At 47.7% G+C, this 16,477-nt stretch overlaps 1 protein-coding gene across 2 annotated transcripts in view; it reads left to right on the top strand.

Moving 5' to 3' along the window:
• Nucleotides 1–13,148, top strand: part of SEC31B (SEC31 homolog B (S. cerevisiae)) — a 28,704-nt gene extending 15,556 nt beyond the window's left edge. The window contains exons 16-26 of one of the 2 annotated variants that reach the window (XM_009871862.1): nt 309–454; nt 1,886–2,059; nt 2,683–2,871; nt 3,567–3,777; nt 4,177–4,503; nt 5,531–5,569; nt 8,388–8,443; nt 9,667–9,813; nt 10,232–10,348; nt 11,732–11,803; nt 12,581–13,148. In XM_009871862.1, coding sequence (XP_009870164.1) covers nt 309–454; nt 1,886–2,059; nt 2,683–2,871; nt 3,567–3,777; nt 4,177–4,503; nt 5,531–5,569; nt 8,388–8,443; nt 9,667–9,813; nt 10,232–10,348; nt 11,732–11,803; nt 12,581–12,760 — 1,658 coding nt within the window. In that variant the 3' untranslated portion in view covers nt 12,761–13,148. The remainder of the gene's footprint in view (nt 1–308; nt 455–1,885; nt 2,060–2,682; nt 2,872–3,566; nt 3,778–4,176; nt 4,504–5,530; nt 5,570–8,387; nt 8,444–9,666; nt 9,814–10,231; nt 10,349–11,731; nt 11,804–12,580) is intronic. The other variant, XM_009871863.1, reaches the window with a different exon arrangement.
• The last annotated feature ends 3,329 nt before the right edge of the window (nt 13,149–16,477 follow it).

The following is a 16,477-nucleotide window of genomic DNA, read 5'->3' as shown; positions in this document are numbered from 1 at the left end:
AAAACCACATTGCATTTTTTCATTTAATTAATCTGTCATTTTTAAGAGTTTTTCTTTGTTTTATGTCTGAGCAGACATATAAAAAATGGCAGATGTATAAAAATATTACTTCTTTTTCCAACCAAGTTGGCCTTGAGATTCCTTAATGATGCCCGTTTCCCTGTCTCATCCAAGAATGAGGTGCAGATCCAAAGCTGTCAATACCTTTTCATGCCTAGCCAGAGTAGGATTCTAGGAGATGAGCACTGGAGTTAATGAGCTCTTAAAAAACAGTGGTTTACCCATTGGCTGTATTTCTTCCTCTCTAGACATGCTGGGTGCCCGCCTAGAGTCGGAGGGAGATGCAGCCCTGTGCAATGATGCCTGCCTCTGCTATATCTCATCAGGCAATGTGGAGAGGTTGGTGGAATGCTGGGTAAAAAACCATGAGACTTCGTCACCCCTTGCTCTGCAGGTACAGGTGTTATAAAGTTGGTTTAACTCCTCTTTAGGCCAGTCTGGTCACCCCAATCTGTTTGCACTATCCCACCAAAGGGAGTATCTGACTTCCAGCAGACAATGGAAACCTGTTCATAGTAACCAAGCTATCTCCTTCTAGCCTGGATTACAGGCTTCTATCTAAAGGAGGTTTGCACCCTTAAACATTAAGAGTTTGTGTGTTTAGAGAGTACTGATGACATTGCACGTAAATCCAGCTGTGGCCAGAAGTTGATGGCCTACCCACCTGTCTTTGTATGCTGACGTCAAGTCTGAGCTTCCTTTTAGCCAGGGAAGTTTAGATTGTTCCTGTTCTCGTAACTGGTAGTTGCCTGTGAGTACATTTGCTGCTGTGCTTATCGTGTCTTAACAGTAATGCTCTAGTGATCTGGCTGTACCTTCAGAACAGCCTTTGGCAAGATGAAATTGGATCTGGACTGTATTATTCCCACTGCAAGTAGAATGACGATGTTGGGAAATCACAGCTTGCAGATGAATCGGGACTTCTAAGTCAGTGTTGTTCCATACCTGTTACACCTAAACCAGCCCTGGCCAAGTCACTAACCCCTGTTGTGTCCACCACTCACTAGGATGAACTAGACACGTCTTCAACTCTGATATCTGCAGATAATGCCCTCTGCTACAGAGTTCTCTGGTTTTGCAGCCCCGTTAGTGAGTAACTAGCGAGCAACAAAAAGGCGTCTTCAGCATTCCTGGTTGTGTTTGAAACTGGCCTCCTCCCAGTTATCAGCTATCAGCCAATGATGCATGTGTTATTCTACAGATACATGTTACTGTGATTTCTAGGAGTTGAAGGATCCTTAAAAATAACTAAAAATTTTTTAGTCCCTTTGTCAGCAGTAGTATTTTTTCCTAGTGAATTTCTCCTGGTAAGGTTTTGATTCTTCCAAGCTTGGTGGCTTGTAACTCCTACAGGTACAGTAGTAACTTCCTAGTAGAAAGATTGCAGCTAATTGGAGTGTCTTTGTGGCTTCTGATTTTCTTTTATTCCCTTACCATAAAAGTAGCAGCATCAGGCTTTGCATCCTAGTTCCTGTTTTTTCTCCACAAAGTGCACCTGAGTGGATTCCCCCTCCCTGTAAGTGTCCAAGGCTGGGCTGGATGGGGCTTTGAGCAAACTTGTCTAGTGGGAGGCGTCGCAGCCCTTGGCAGGGACGTTGGAACTAGATGATCTTTAAGGTCCCTTCTGACCCAACCTATTCTGTGATGAGGAAACAGTAATCAGTGATATTGTCTGGTGTGGAGTGGAGTAACTTCTGTTCACATTGGACATGATGTCAGCTGAAAGTAGAGAAAGCCATCTGATGTTGTCTCATCGCGAGATGGACTGGTAAAACAAGTCAGATTCTAAGTGATCTTATTTCTTCCCTCCACCTGGCTTATTCAGGATCTCATAGAGAAGGTGATGGTGCTGAGCAGGTCCACTGAGATGTTGAGAGGCACAGCAGGACAAGTGCCAGGCCCTGTCTTGGCAGAACGAATCACCCAGTATGCCAGTCTCCTGGCATCACAAGGATGCTTGGCAGCTGCAATGAATTACCTACCCAGCAGCTCTAAAGAGGTGAGTGAGAAACAAGTTGTGGTAAAGAGTAGCGTATGGGGAGAAATGATACTTTGTGTGAGAGAGCACCTGGGTTTTGACATGCGTCAGGACTTAAGGTTTCACGTTAATTATGTAACTTAAGAGTAGAGGCATGTTGTATTTTTTTTTCTCTAGGACACAGCTTTTGCCCTGATTTGCTTTTTATTTGGTTCAGGGAAAAGGGAGTGATAGAACTGTAAAATGGTACCTGGAGAACAACACTGGAAAGCAGTTCCAGGGAACCTGCATGTGTTCCTGAAACTAGATGGTAGAGGAAGGGAATGGGGAGCTCACCTTGTAGTTTGTCAGAAATCTGTCTAGGGCCGAAATGTGGGTAGAAGTCAAGGATGGAAAAGTCTAAAGATTGGGGGAAGGGTCGGTGAGACTTAATCTGTCTGGGATTTGGGCAGGTGATGTCTCAGCTTGTTGCTTACAGGTTTGGTGGTTTGTTTGTGTGTTTTTTTCCTGGTGACTGTTAGGGAAATGGTTAGTTTTGCAGGTTGATGCTCAGTGCTTTGGGTCAAGGTCTGCTTTCAATGCCTTCCCAGCACCTCCCACCTGAGACTCTCAAGGCACTTCTCCTAAAGCATGATTTGTTTCAGCTTCTGATTGAACAGCTCCGAGATCGGCTTTTTCATGCTCAAGGAGACACTGTGAGTGACCAGCAGCCACCCCCTTTTCCCTACGCTCGTGTCAACGTGGGTGTTGTTAAACACACATCTCCAGCAGCCAAGGGTGGTTCCACTCCTGAAGGAGCAGCACACAAAGCAAGTCCCAGACATCCAGAGAAGGTAGGTCTTAAACTCCAGTGTTCATGGCTTGGGAAGAGGAAGGAAGGCTTATTGGGTTATGGAAGTCATGTGAAGTAATTTGTGATGACAGACATTGAGGATTACAGACATTGAGGAACTCATCAGTGATATCCTTTAATGCAACAAACACAAGCTCTGTGATAATCCAAAAGGAGACTATCTGACATCTTTTCACAAAGCCCTGTCCCACATGCACCCACTGGAGGAGAAGACTGTTACAAGTGTAGTGATCCACTGAGATCTTGCATAACGAGGAAAAAGGGTGTTGTGGTTCACCCTCCTATGCCCATCTCACCCTCATATCTCAGTAAATTAGTGTGGTATGGCTTAATGTCAGTTCTTGCACAGGAAAACTATTCTGGAAGTTTTCCTTCCAGCCTCTGTTAATTCATTATTGCCCCTTCATTATTTCCTCTGGTCGTGCTTTTAGGAAGTCACTGTATGGGAACTGGCTCCTCGGGACTGGTCCTTCTGAGAGCTGGAGAATACTCTGAAGAGTGTGGTGCTCAGCTTTTTGAGCGAATTATGTGATGGGAAAGGACTTTAATTGAATCCATCAGGGCACTAACAGCAGCAGCATCTTCTCTTGTGACAGGGATGGAAAGCCATCTGCTGGTGTGTGTATGCACATGACTGTATCGGCCGCTTGCAAGTTCTTTGTTTTTTGATTGCAGCCCAACTATCAGTCATCATTTGCCCCTTCAGCACCTTCTCAGCCTTCAGTGCCTTCCCTCTTCGCACCTCAGCCAGTGCCAGCAATGTCTATGACACCTCACGTTAATCCTCCCCAGGCCAGCATGGGTCCACAGACAAGTGTTTATTCCAGAGGGCCCCCATACCCACAGTACAACTTGGGCTTGGTTCCAGCAACCGGTTCAGGGCCAGGTAAGCAGTGTCTGACAACCGTGTCTGACCTCCAGGTTTTCTCAGACTAAAGCCTTCAGCATGCACAACTGCTCTGCTTTCATCCTCACAGGCCTGTCGTACTTGCGAAGAACAAATCAACTGCCGTGAGAGGCTTCTCTGTGACTCTGATACGTCTAGTTCTTGCAACTGTTACTGCACTTCCACTAATACTAAACACATACAGGAGTGGAGAAACCACAGCCAGCTTTGTGGCAGAGTTTGACTGATGTAGCCTGGGTTATGGGGATATGCCTTATGTGGATATTCTAGGGTATCACATGAAGAAGGGCAGACTTACCTGATGCTCTCCTCTGAGCTAGTATAGTTTGCACACAAAACAAATGATGCTGATACACACTCTCTCTCTCTCTTTTGTAGCTGTGTCACAGTCTCAGCCATTCGGACCAGCAGGAGTCAGACCTGTTGGTCCTGCTCCCTTCCCCAGCCAGCCTTCTCTGCCAGGACAGTCCATGCCTATGACATCTCCTGGTGTTCCACCATCTGGACCTACCCTCTTCTCTCCAGCCTCAGTCCCATTGTCTCAGCTTCCCGCAGCTTGTCCTCTCCCTGTGGCAAGCCAGTCTCCTCTAGGTTTCTCTTCAGCACCTTTCAACTGCCCCACAAACATGGGTTATCCTCAAGGAGGTCCTGGAGCTCCATCTACTAAGCCTCTGCCAGCAGTCAGCATTCCTCCTCCTCCTACAGGTAAGTACTGCTTGTGTGATGTGTGTGTCTAAGACACTCCTGGACGGGGTTCTCAGTAATTAATGGAAATGGATCCTCTGGGGTCTGGTCTGTCACCATAAAGGCTGGATGTGGTGCTGAAGCTAGCCTTACAGGCACATTGTGCTGAGTCTGGCTATGGTGGTGAAACACAGCAATGATGACGTTTTCATTGAGCCTTTTCAGCTGCTCTGTCCCCCAGGCTGTGGTTACAAGATGTCTCCTCAGGTCCCCAGGGCACCTTGAGTAGTCATCTACTCCAGAGGCATGTGCTCTGACTGAAAGGGTGGTGGTTCCCAGGGAATGCCTGGTGGAAGATTCCTGATCTCACCCCTGCTTATGTAACTTACATAAGATGTGCGTTTGAAATGCTAGAAGAGCAGGGTGCTGCTTCTCTGTTCATGGCATATCCCTGACTGAGCTTTAGGATAAAATTTCTCTGTCTCCTGTTCTCTAATTCTCCCTGTTTTGACTTGTTGCTGTAAACTGCTGGCCTGGGAATCACTTCTGGATTCCTCCAGTCCATCCTGCAAGTACTGTGAAGTCCTTGCTAGCATGATGAAGAAAAGGAGAATGGTGTTGGACCTAGTTCCCAGGGGACTGGCATTCCCTCTTTCTGTTTCCCACAACATCGCCACATCTGGTGCTTGTTAAATCTTGTTTGCTGTCTCAAGGGGCAAGTTTAGCCAGGCTGTGGAGATTCCTAACAACAAGGCTGACACTCCTTTAGATTTTGAACAGATGCATCTCCAAACCATATGTATTCTGAGAGTGAAGGAACTGAAGCTATGAGGTTTGCATCCACCTGGAATCCTTTGCTGAGCTATGTTTAACCAAGGATAGAAAATCCCTCTGGGTGAAGCTTGTGGGAACTACATACAAAGGCTCTAAGCACTAAGACTGGACAAATACCTTTGGAAAAGCTATCAGGGATAGTAGTTCAGGGATATTACTCCCTAAGTAAAAGCTGTTGGTGATGATGACTTTGCCACCCTGCCTTGATTTTCAGGTTTCTTCCCTTGGCTAGATCCCCACGTGGATCATGCAGGTAGTACCCAGAGAAGCCTCCAGACCTGTGCGGGAGGCAATGTTGCTGTTTCCAATGAGATGTGGGGTGTGTGCATGTTTTACCGTATGTGCATGCGTGCATGCTCATTGCTATTTGTTGTTTCCTTGCATGCCTGGGGAGCTGTACAGCTGGGATAGTGGACATACTTGTCCTGAGGACTTAGTAGGTGACAGCTGGGGATGTTGGAAATTAAATGAAAGCACTGTGCTCTTACTGATGAGTTTGGGTACAGAAAGCAGGAACTCTAGCTTCTTCCATCTCTACTTTCCTGCAGTCTTGGAGAAATGAGGGCATTCTCAGTCTGTGTCCTTCCAGACAGTTGCTAGGCCAGCAGGACAGGGAAGCAGCCCCTTTTCCTTTCTTGGTTCTCTACGTAAGGAACCGATCAGTGGTTGTAGCTTACCTCTTTCTTCCTGTTACACTTCCAGCCTTATGCATGGTTTTGCTTGAACTTTCCCCAAGTGGTTTGGAAGAGGTGAGTTCCAGCATGAGCAGTGGTGGAGTAGAGCTTTCCAAGCAGAATTTAGGGGAACTGGAAAGCCCTTTTGGCTTCAGTTTCAGGGCCAGGTTTGGCTTTGAATCTTAGTCCATCTGCTGGGGAGAATTTGGATGGCAGAGGTTTCCTGACTGGTGCTCTGTACTGATTTCTCTCCTTGGGATTCCGATGATGGAGAGTAGATAACTTCCAGTCTACTCAACATCTTAGTGGGCTCTCTCTGCACAGTGACTTCTGCTTGCACCAAAGACCATCTGCCAGGCACAAAAAATTATCCAGTGAGTCTCAGCTTTGTTTAGGAAATTCAAGTACTCGGTAGCCACTTAAACCGCTGAGCAAGCCTTGCTGTGTGGAGTGGAGCTCTATAAAGGGTGTTGTCCCTTCAGCAGAGAAACAGAGACCCCAGTGTTCCCTGTTAAAGATGATTCCATGACAAGCATTTTGGGCACTTCCTCAGAGCTGAAGACGCCCTGTGGAAATTCACTTCTCCTGGTAGCATTAGTTTTAATGGCAGCATATGACATGCCCCTATCAGCAGCGTGAACTGGCTTCCTTGAAAGTGCTTTCTTGCCCACTATTATTGTTCTGGTTTTAATGGGTGCTTTTCTTTAGTCTGGAAAGGGACTGTAAGATCACTCAATCTGACTGGCCAAACTTGCTTGTTTTGGAAGTTTTTGAGCATGACCTGAACAGCTCATGAATGCTAGCGCAAAGCAGAGAGATCTCCACTTATAAGAATCCCACGCTCCTGGGGAGTGTCAGGGACAGGGTGAAGGACAGCAACATGTTGGCTGATCTCCTTTCTGGCTGAGATAATCCCAGACTGCAGCCTGTGATGGTCTTGTTTTTTTCTAGGGCAGACGTTACTGGAGACTGCTGCCATGGGGCACTTCTTTCAGGGTTGGTGAGAAATCCTCTTTCACAAGTAGTGTAGGCAAGATCGTCAGAGTTTCATCCCAGCACAATGCAGCAGGGTCCTGTTGTCTGACGTCTAATGATTTAAGTGCCTGGCTTAAAGACTATAATTGAAATAGCCATTTCCTGTGAGGTTTCAAAGTGCCACTGGGTTGGAATAGTGCCAGGGACTTCTAGGCCATGGGCTCAGTGGGGGCCAGCAGACTTCTAGGGCACAAAATCCCCAAGCTAGAAATAAGTGCCAACTTAATTAAACTACTGATCCAAACTCATCAGAGAGCAAGTCTTGAAATCATGGGAAAAGGGAGGGCAAAAAGAGGCTGCCAGAATTTTAATAATAAAGGTAATTAAAGTAATGAAGCACCTTTTGCATCCTTCCCCTGTGATTTTTTTAAAGCTCAGTTCAGGATCAGTGGCTCATTAAGTATAGCACCCAGCTCCAGCAATTCTGATACTGCCCCTTAGAATTATGCCACTTTCTCACAGATTATTCCTGTCTCCTGGGCTTGAGGTTATTAATACTGGGGTGACAGAAGAAGCACTTGGATTTTGTCTAGAGATGCAGGTACCTTAACAGGAGAGCCTCAAACAAAGTAGTTGGAATTTGACCTTCACAGAATGAAGTATGGTTGCAAGTCTTTTGATGTCACATTGTCTGATGGATTTTTAATTACCTGGAGTGAGGTTAGAGGCTAGGTACCACAGAATCGTCTGCTGAGAAACCCCCTGCTCCCAAGGCAGTTTCTGGTTAAGTCTGTTCTCTTCTAGTTGGGAAGCCAGCAAATTTTGCTAAGCATTAGGTTCTGAACAGGATTCTGCAAGCGGAAAATTTCAACTCACTCCTAACTTTCCCCACTTTCTGGCAGCAACCTGCATTGTTGTGAGCCGCCACCCTGAGGCACTCCTGAGAGTGTTGGTGAGAAGCCTTCTCTTCCCCCGCAGCCCTCTTTATGGTACCACTTCTCTTTGGGGAACCTCAGGAGCTCCCTGAACCCTGATGTGCACAATTGTGGAGGTCTTGACCAAGGTTCAGGCAGATGCTGACTTCTACAGCCCGTGCAGAATGCAGAAAGCTTCAGGCAGTTGCAAAAAAACTTCCTGTGTGAGAGTGGGTGTGTGCCAGTTCAGTCCGATCAGACATCGCCTCATGAGGCCTGTGCATGTACTCAGGTGCTAAGAATGTAATTAAGCAAGAGCAGTTCTTGAACCTGTGAGCTGGGTCTGCAATTCCTTGGCTGAAATGGTCTGGAGGTGCAGTGATGGGGGAATTGGAGCCATGGGCCCTTTTACTGAGGGAAGGTCCAAACCGTGCAAGCAACCATGAGTTTGTCGCTATGGCCACTTTCTCAGAGTCTGATATTTGTGTCTTGTTCTCTGTCATGGCAGCTCAGGAATCTTGGACTGATCCCTCTGCTGCAAGAGGAGGCCTTCAAAAGAAAAAGGTAAGTTTTCAGCTGTAATGCATGTTCATTGTCTTTTAGCTGGGGAGCTCCCTGCAACAGATATGTTCCTATAAATGCTCCCTGTCACACTAAGCAGATCTCATTCCATGATGATCTACTTCTGCATTGCATGCACAGCTAGGACTGGAGTCTAAGTCTTCTTGACCCTTCACCGTCCAAACTCACGAGCTGTTCTCTAGAATGGCTGTTCTGTAACATGGTTCTCATCTGTGGTGCTGCATCCTCTGCAGTGCTTCGCAGACTGACTACAGTCACTTTTTGCTAGAAAATGGACAAAATCTTATCCCCTTGCATTTTTTGATGGTGACTGGGGAGATCACACTCACTTCACATCTGACAGCTGGGGGCAGCATTTCCCCTGAGCACAGTGAGACCCACAGTGATTTTCCTCAGTTGCTGATACCAACTGGGAAGGCACTTCTGCCAAACGAATTTGGGACAGGTGTAGCTGTGAGCTGCCTGCCAGGTTGGCCCTGCTACTCTCTGCTTTTTAGTGATTGCACTGCAGGACTTGTGAGCTGAGCTTTTCTGCAATAAATGCTCTCAGTCCCTCATTTCTATCACTGCTGCCTACTGGCAGGTGTGACAAGAAGCTTCTTTGGCACCGTTCCCACCCCCCACTCCTCTTCTTTAGCTTGGAACAGACTTCTTGCCCTTTTTCTGGCAGCATAGCTGGGAACCTGCTTCAGGCTGTGCTCACTACAACAGGATTAGCCTCTTGTTAAAGCCATCTCCTTTTGATCTAGCCCTGTCGGAGCGAATCTGTCCTGACTCTCTGGCTTAGCAGGGGTACGATGAAGTGTTTGCAAGAGGATTCTCCCCCCATGTCGTGGGATTTTCCCCAACACTTGCTCTGCTGGACACTTCACTGCTGCTAATCTCTACATTCAGGACTCGTGCCGTTGCAGAGCAAAGGCGGCTTTCTGAGCACCAGTGCTTTCAGGGGCAGTGGATCTGTTTGATTGAACAATTCCAGAGGAGTTTTACTGTTGCTTTGACTGTTTATCTAGGATGCAAGAGGAAGGGTCTCATGCTCTGAGTCAGGGGGCTGAAAGAACAGGGGTGTGTTACACATCCTCTTGAGAACTGGGCACTTTGCAAGTTGTAAAGGAAGCTGAATTTGACTGTGGAGAGTGTAACTTCCCTTGGACTCTGTTTTCATGAGTACTTTTTTTCTTTCTTTTCATTCCGTTTGCTGACAGTTGCCTGAGAAATTTACTCCTCCAGCCCCCATCACAGCTCCAGTAATGAGTCTGCCTGCTGAGCCCCAAGGGATCCATCCTCAGGTGTCCAGGTTGCAAGAATCTGGCCAGTCACCCCCAGGAGCACCCAAAGAAGGCAGCTTGCAGGTACGCGGGGAAAGTGCCATGTTCCCCAGCCACCAGCTCCTTGTCAAGTAGAAAAACAACTCAGCTTTTGCGATTCTTATTACTTGATAGTTGCAGGACTTATGTTGCTTCCTAGCCCTTATTAGACTTCTACTGGAGTGTTAGAGGAATTGCCGGGGTGGAAAATGATACCTGGGTATGGCTGAGAGACAGGGAGGGAGGCCAGACAGGCTGTTCAACCTGCTGGGAGTTGAGAATCCACACAGCCCTGAAGCTGTAATACAATCTGAAGATGATAATCTAACTCTGTGCTTCCAGGTATTCTCTGGGTTTGCAAAGGGGTAAAATTCTTTCTGTTCATAGCTGCTGGAGGGGAATCTACATGCTCCAGCCTTTCCTGTTCCTGTTGCATTCATTCAGCTGCTTCTCTCTCTGTCAGTATCACCAGCTGCCTGTGGAGAAAGTTGAGAGGAAGGAGGTGCCCCCTGAGCATCATGCTCTGAAGGTCACCTTTGAAGGGTTGGTGCAACGCTGCTCTGCTGTCGCCACTGATCCAGTAAGTCCGCCCTTGTCTGATCTTTGGCCTTTATTCTCTCATAAATGTTTAGTGCTTCCTTCTTTCGGCTGGAAAAAGAGAGAAAGAGTCTTGTCCAACTTAACCAAGTTAATCTCCATCTACCTCCTTCCTTTAGACTGTAGGCTTGTTCATCTCTTGGGTCTGCTATGCATTCTCTAACATTTATCCACTGCTTCTCATTGCCTCTCTGGAGCAGTGGTTCTGTCCTAGTGGCTCTTTTTTCTGGTAGAAAGTGAAAGAAATGACCCAGCTAATTTAGCTTCCTTTTTCAGTGACTTGCTCTGTAGATAGTTCCTGCAGAGCTGGTGTTACCAACTGTCCTCAGAGCTCAGAGAGAAATGGTGAGATGTCCTGTCTGGAAGAGAAAGCCAGACAGTCTTTGTGTCCAAGTTCCTGTCATTTCTCAACCCCTTGTTCCTGGAAGGCTGTTGGCATACATGCCATTTTGCCTCAGTGTATCAGGCCATGCTGTCTGGAAGCAGATAAGCAATGTTTGCAGCATTGTGTTAGGTTCCCAGAGCTTGGGGGCACCATGAAGCCTTCCAGAATATCTTGGCTTAGTGGATGTTGGGATGAGCGCTGAGCCCAAAGTGCTGTCCCAGAGTCAGACAATTTGTGTGTAGGAGCAGCTTTGATGCATTTGCTCTGTGCTTTCGGCAAGTGCAGTGTAGCCATTTCTGGGAGATAACCTAAAGGTTCACTTATATGAACAAAAGAGGCCTGTTGGTTTGGGCTTAAGCACTCAGCTTATGTGGAGTTTGAGTAGCTGGATTGGTACAGCAATGCAGTGCACCTGAGCTCCTGTGACTGCCAGTCCTGTCCCAGCATTGCCCAGAGCCAGGCATTTCTATCCACAGTATAATTTACCCGTGAGTGGATTATCCAAGGTGAAGTTAACGGGGTCAATCCCACCAGACCTTCAGTACTCAAGCCCTTTCCTTGGTGGGTACCTAGAGTGAGCAGGATATTGCCTCTTTTCCTCAAGGAGACCAGGAAGAAACTGTTGCTTAGGTCAGCCAGAGTAAGGCTGAATGCTCTGTGGGTCAACTAGTGGATATTTCTCAGGCTGTGGAAGCAGTCACTGCGTCCTATGACCTGCAAGCACTGTCAGAAGGGAAGAAAGCCTAGGATGGGAAATGGGGCAAATCAGTCTTCCTGTCTTGGGGAGAGAACGTGCGCATGTATATACAGGCTTGGCTGGCTCGTATCACAGTCCCTGGCTGACGGGGGCTGAGATGCAGCTGAGTTGTGAGGTGCTCTGGGAAGAACAGAGAAGGGGGAGGGACTGAGTGAGAACAACCTGATTTGGGGGGAGGTGGCTTTGACGCTCTGGCAGATCTAGCAATACACGTTTTGCTTCAGAAAACCCGAAGGAAGCTGGAGGATGCATTGCAGCGGCTGGAGTGTTTGTATGAGAAGCTCCGTGAGCAGGTGGTAAGTAGATGCCACCTTTCCCTGTGGTCCAGCCAAGTTCCTGATCCCACCTTTGCACTGGGTTGTGGGCCATGGTGTCTGTCCCAACGTTACCAGCACATACTCCCTTCAGAAAGCTAGGGGAGTGCCAAATCTTATAATGTACCTTGAATCCAGCCAGCCTTATCTCTTCATCCTTAATCTTGGTCCGTACATAGTGTAAGGAAGAGCTGGGAAGATATTTTCAGGGTGCTTTTACCCCCAGGAATTATGCTGCCATATAGAATCATAGAGTGGCCTAGGCTGGAAGGGACCTTAGAGATCATTTAATCCAGACAGGTTCCAGATGGAAAGGGGCAGTTGGGGGTACTTGTTAGATGTGAAATAGTGTAACCTCTGGCTTAGAAAACTCTGAAACTGCTGAAGTCAACTGCCAGAGAGATAGCTATCAAGGGGAGAATCCTTTTAAGTTTTCCTTGAGTGTCCATATTAGACCTGAACAGAGGCTGGATTCTGTGGTAGATAGACCTTTGATCTCCTCATATACATTGGATAACTAGATTAATGCTGAAATGTCATTGCTTAGTACTTGCATTCATTGTACGCCAGCCTGGGTATTAGACTCATATTTGTACTAGGCTGGCAAACTGATGGAGTAAGGCTATCCAAGCCAGTATTTGCCTGTGTAGGTGCTGCTTGGTGAGGATGAGGTGGAGAGCAGGAGGGAAGGGAGTGGAGGGAGGGGGGCCAGTGTTACAGTGCTGAGCATGCTGACTCATTTCTGCTCCCTCCCCACAGCTGTCTCCAACCATCCTCATGGGTCTCCATGAAATTGCCCGCTGCATTGAGGCTAGAAACTACCAGCAGGGTCTCCTGGTTCACACCCAAGTGGTGAGCAGCAGCAGTTTCAGTGAGGTATCTGGTTTCATGCCCATCCTGAAAGTCCTCATGACCGTTGCTGGCAAGCTGAATGTGTAAAGCATGGAGCAGCTGGAACAGTGCACACTGAGAGTTGGTGGACTCCCTCATCTGTTGATGTGCTGCAGGTTGTGGACTCTCCTTTTGACTTTGGAGAAATAATTCTGTGCCAGTGTCTAGAACTATGCTGGGACAGCAAGTCAGGCCACATCCACTCTCCAGACAGCCTGCTGGTGCCTGGGACTCCTGGAAACTGTTCTTTCTCTTTCTTCTTTCTTACTAGTCTGAGACCACTTCCCAGGCCAGGGATCTCAATTTCAGGCTGTCCAGGTTGCACAGAGATCCTCCCTCTTCCCTGTATCCCCGGCACAAAGGGGAAACTCCTTCCCTCTCAGGCTGATGTTGCTTTTTTGTTTTCTTAGGAGAAAACAGGGTTGGCACCTGCAGCACCACCAGACAGAAGAGCCTCAGACTCTGTTCCCTGCTGTAGTGTAAACTGCCTAAGTGATAGCTGGGCTCCAGTGGGCCCTAAACTGGGGTGTCCCTGCTCTGCTGGACTGCAGAGAGGATCTCTCCTCTGGTTCCTCCTTTCTCTTCATTCTCATCCTTGATTCACCCTATCACTCTTCTGCATCCATATCTTGCTACAACTAGGCCTAATTACCAGCCCGCTCTGGACTAGCCTTGGTTTGCTCTCATCTTCACCCGGCCCTCTCTTTTCATAGCCGAGTCTCGTGTTTATCCATTATACCCCCTCCTTCATATCTTTTCCCCCATAAGCTGCAGGCTTGAGCCCTTTATGTTTCAGGCCCAGGCTGGTTCCCCCTTCCAGTTCCTGGGACTGCCCCATTCAGGAGTGTTAGCAGGTTGGACTGCTCTGTGCGCTCCTTCCCAGAGCTGGTAGTTTTGGGTTAAAGCTGTCCTTTCTGGCTCCTGGCCTTTTTCAGTTCCTTTATGTTAGCACAGTTGGCCTTTTGCCCATTGGTGTTACCTAAAGGCTTCCTACATTGGGCTATTCAGACACTAGGGGCTTTAGAAGCAGCAAGGATTGTTCAGGTCCAATAAAGAATCCCTTCAAGCTACTCTGACCAACCAAGACTCAAGCAGGGGAAGGCAGCTCATTGCTCCAAGTGTGGTGTATTCATTCTGCCTACAGTAACAGATACTTGCAAAGGTGATTCTCAAAGGCCTCTTGGCACGATGGTGGTAGGAACATGCTGCAGGAGGTAATGCTGCCAGGTCTCAAGGATATGGCTGTACGGAGGCTTTTCATCACTGTGGAATTTCCTCTTGGGTAGTATAGATGAATGAAACATGTCTGTCCTAGGGAAGAAGTCTGGGAAAGAAGATGGCATTTTAAGGCACATCTGTGTGTGCTTGTCTGTTTCCCTCTCTTCCTCCCTCCTTGTCTTCCTCTCTCTCGCCCGCTTTCATGCTAACCAGGCAGTGTAATTGTTGGGCCCTAGCTGGGAGCAAGACTTCTTCCCAGCATTTGGCTGCAGCCAGCCCCTGCTTCATCTGCTTTGCTGCTTGAGTGATACCATCGTGGGCCTGCAGTTCAGTGACTTACACAAATCAACCTTCTGTATCATGAGACTTAGGAGGGAGAAGAATTATAGAAGGAAGGGAGAGGATGCGTCTCATTCTCTCTTTTCCAAGTCAAAGTGCCTCTTTGTTTCTGCTGTGTTGTTTCTATTGCTGCAGTTTGATGCACTGAGAGATTACAGAACAGTGAAATAAAAGCTGTGTTTTGTGATGCTGCTAGCTTTTTTTCATAGGCTTGTCACCTCTGGCCACAGGGGACTTGCCTCAGTCTGCAGGGGCCCCAACTAAGAGCCGAGTTCTCAGCCTTGGTGAAGGAGAGCAATTTTGAATGGTGTGGGGCAAACCAGATACTGGGCTGCGCTGGTGTGGGCAGCAACCATCCTGATGGGGTGAGACCTCAGGCCTTACGTGTTCCCTAAGGCTGCAGGATCAGAGTACCAATCTTCAGATCACCTGCCTTGGTTGTGACTGTTTACTTGCATCAGACACAAGAAGGTCCCTAAGATGGGTGAGATTCTCTTGAGGAATCACAGCACTGTTGGGAATTTTACACTTGATGTTGGAAGTATGTCAGTAAGTAAATGGAGAGCCTCTGATGAGATCCCTTCTGGTTGGAAATCAGTGTTACACCACTGAAGTCCTGCCACCTAAACTAGGATGGGAATCTGACCTGTGTGGAAATGAATTGAATTGTCAGTTCTTACTGCTAGTTAATAAATTCCAAATCTGTTGGCTGATTTCATTTAAGCTTTTAAGGAGGTAAGAAGACTGAAGTGAAATGTAAGTACTGAGATAAATTCTGGGGGAATAAAACTAGCTTCTGCAAAAAGACTGATGCAATCTCAAAAAAAATGTGTTTTCTTTTTGCTGTCAGATGGCTAGGTAGTATTTGTGTACAGGCCAGCCAGTCAGCACACGTGAAATTCTGCAATATGCAGGACTGTATTACCTGGCTTATTGTTGGAGGACCTGGAAGTAAAGGTTAAGAAATACTGTTCGGATGGGGAACGTTTGAAGGGCTGTTGCTGGGAAGGGACCAAGGTGTGCGAGAGGTCTGGGGTGTTACAAACATGGCGCATGTTCAGGGAAAACCAGCCTTTGTTAGTTCTGCTGCTGGCAGAGGCAAACACCCAAGTGTAAGGGAGTCTCACAGAGATTTGCAGACCAGTCTGGGAGCAGTTTGCAACTGGTTTGGCCTCCCACTGCACCCCATAAGGGAGATGTAAGCTAGTTTTCAAGAGCAGCACTTGTACAGCATCAGAAGGGGTCATAACACAAAGTGAGCAGGTAGCCCTAGAGGCATACATTTGCTTAACAAGTAGGTAAGGAAAGTCCTGGCTTTCTGAGATCATTTATCAACCCCCCAGTATTTCTTAGATTCTGCATTTCTGGATCCACTTACAGTACCCTGTGCAGTCTGGCCCCTCTCTTCCTTTCACTTAGGCCACTTGTACCACCGAGAGGTAAGCACGGATTTTCCATGTGTTTCTGAGATGCGTTTGACTTCAGTTTCCCCCAGCACGCACAGCTGGATGGAAGCTCCATCTCTGTGACCCTGGTGGCAGTGTATGTCTCCCACTGGAAAGCACTCCCCGTCTCTGCTGTGTGGTAACAGTTTCTGGTCTACAGCCAGAGGCTCCTCGGTGTTGTCTCCTCCCATGTGAGGAGCATCCCTGCACACAGTAAGTTTTCCGTTGGGTAGGAAGGCCTTTGGGTTGACAAAGAATTGGGGGGAGCGGTGGTAAAGGATCCCTGGGCACGGAGAAGGGAGCTCTAATCCCGTTGCAGATAACATCATGTCTGCAGGCTAGGCTTGTGTGTGTTTGGGGGAGCTGGAGGGGCAGAGATTGTTAGGCAGTATTTGTTTGTAAAGCCACTTGCTCTGAAGATAATGCTTGCACTAACTTCTATTGAGGGAGCAGTGTGAGTCCCCACAAAGTCCTTTCCCAAAGTGTCTTTGAAGCCAAGAACCCATTGAAAGGAAGAAAGGCCGAGAGAGGGGATTAGTTTGTTCAGCAGCTGTGAATTTCAGTGGGAGGCTGATGAACTCCAAAGTCTTTGTTGAGGTTTTTTTTGTAAGGAGCCCCGCTGGAGGGAGAGACCCACACGGGGGCCACGGCCTTAGACAAGAAGGAATCCGAAGCGGCAGGGAGCTGTAAACGGGCCACAAGGACTTTTCCCAAACACTTTTCGGAAAAGGTGTTGTGAAGAGAGCGGAGGGGGATTAGCATG

The sequence above is a fragment of the Apaloderma vittatum genome, unplaced genomic scaffold (genome assembly GCF_000703405.1).
Source record: "Apaloderma vittatum isolate BGI_N311 unplaced genomic scaffold, ASM70340v1 scaffold28266, whole genome shotgun sequence".
Classification (NCBI taxonomy): Eukaryota; Metazoa; Chordata; class Aves; order Trogoniformes; family Trogonidae; genus Apaloderma; species Apaloderma vittatum.
Note: the sequence above shows the minus strand (reverse complement) of the source record. Positions and strands in the feature narration are given on the sequence as shown.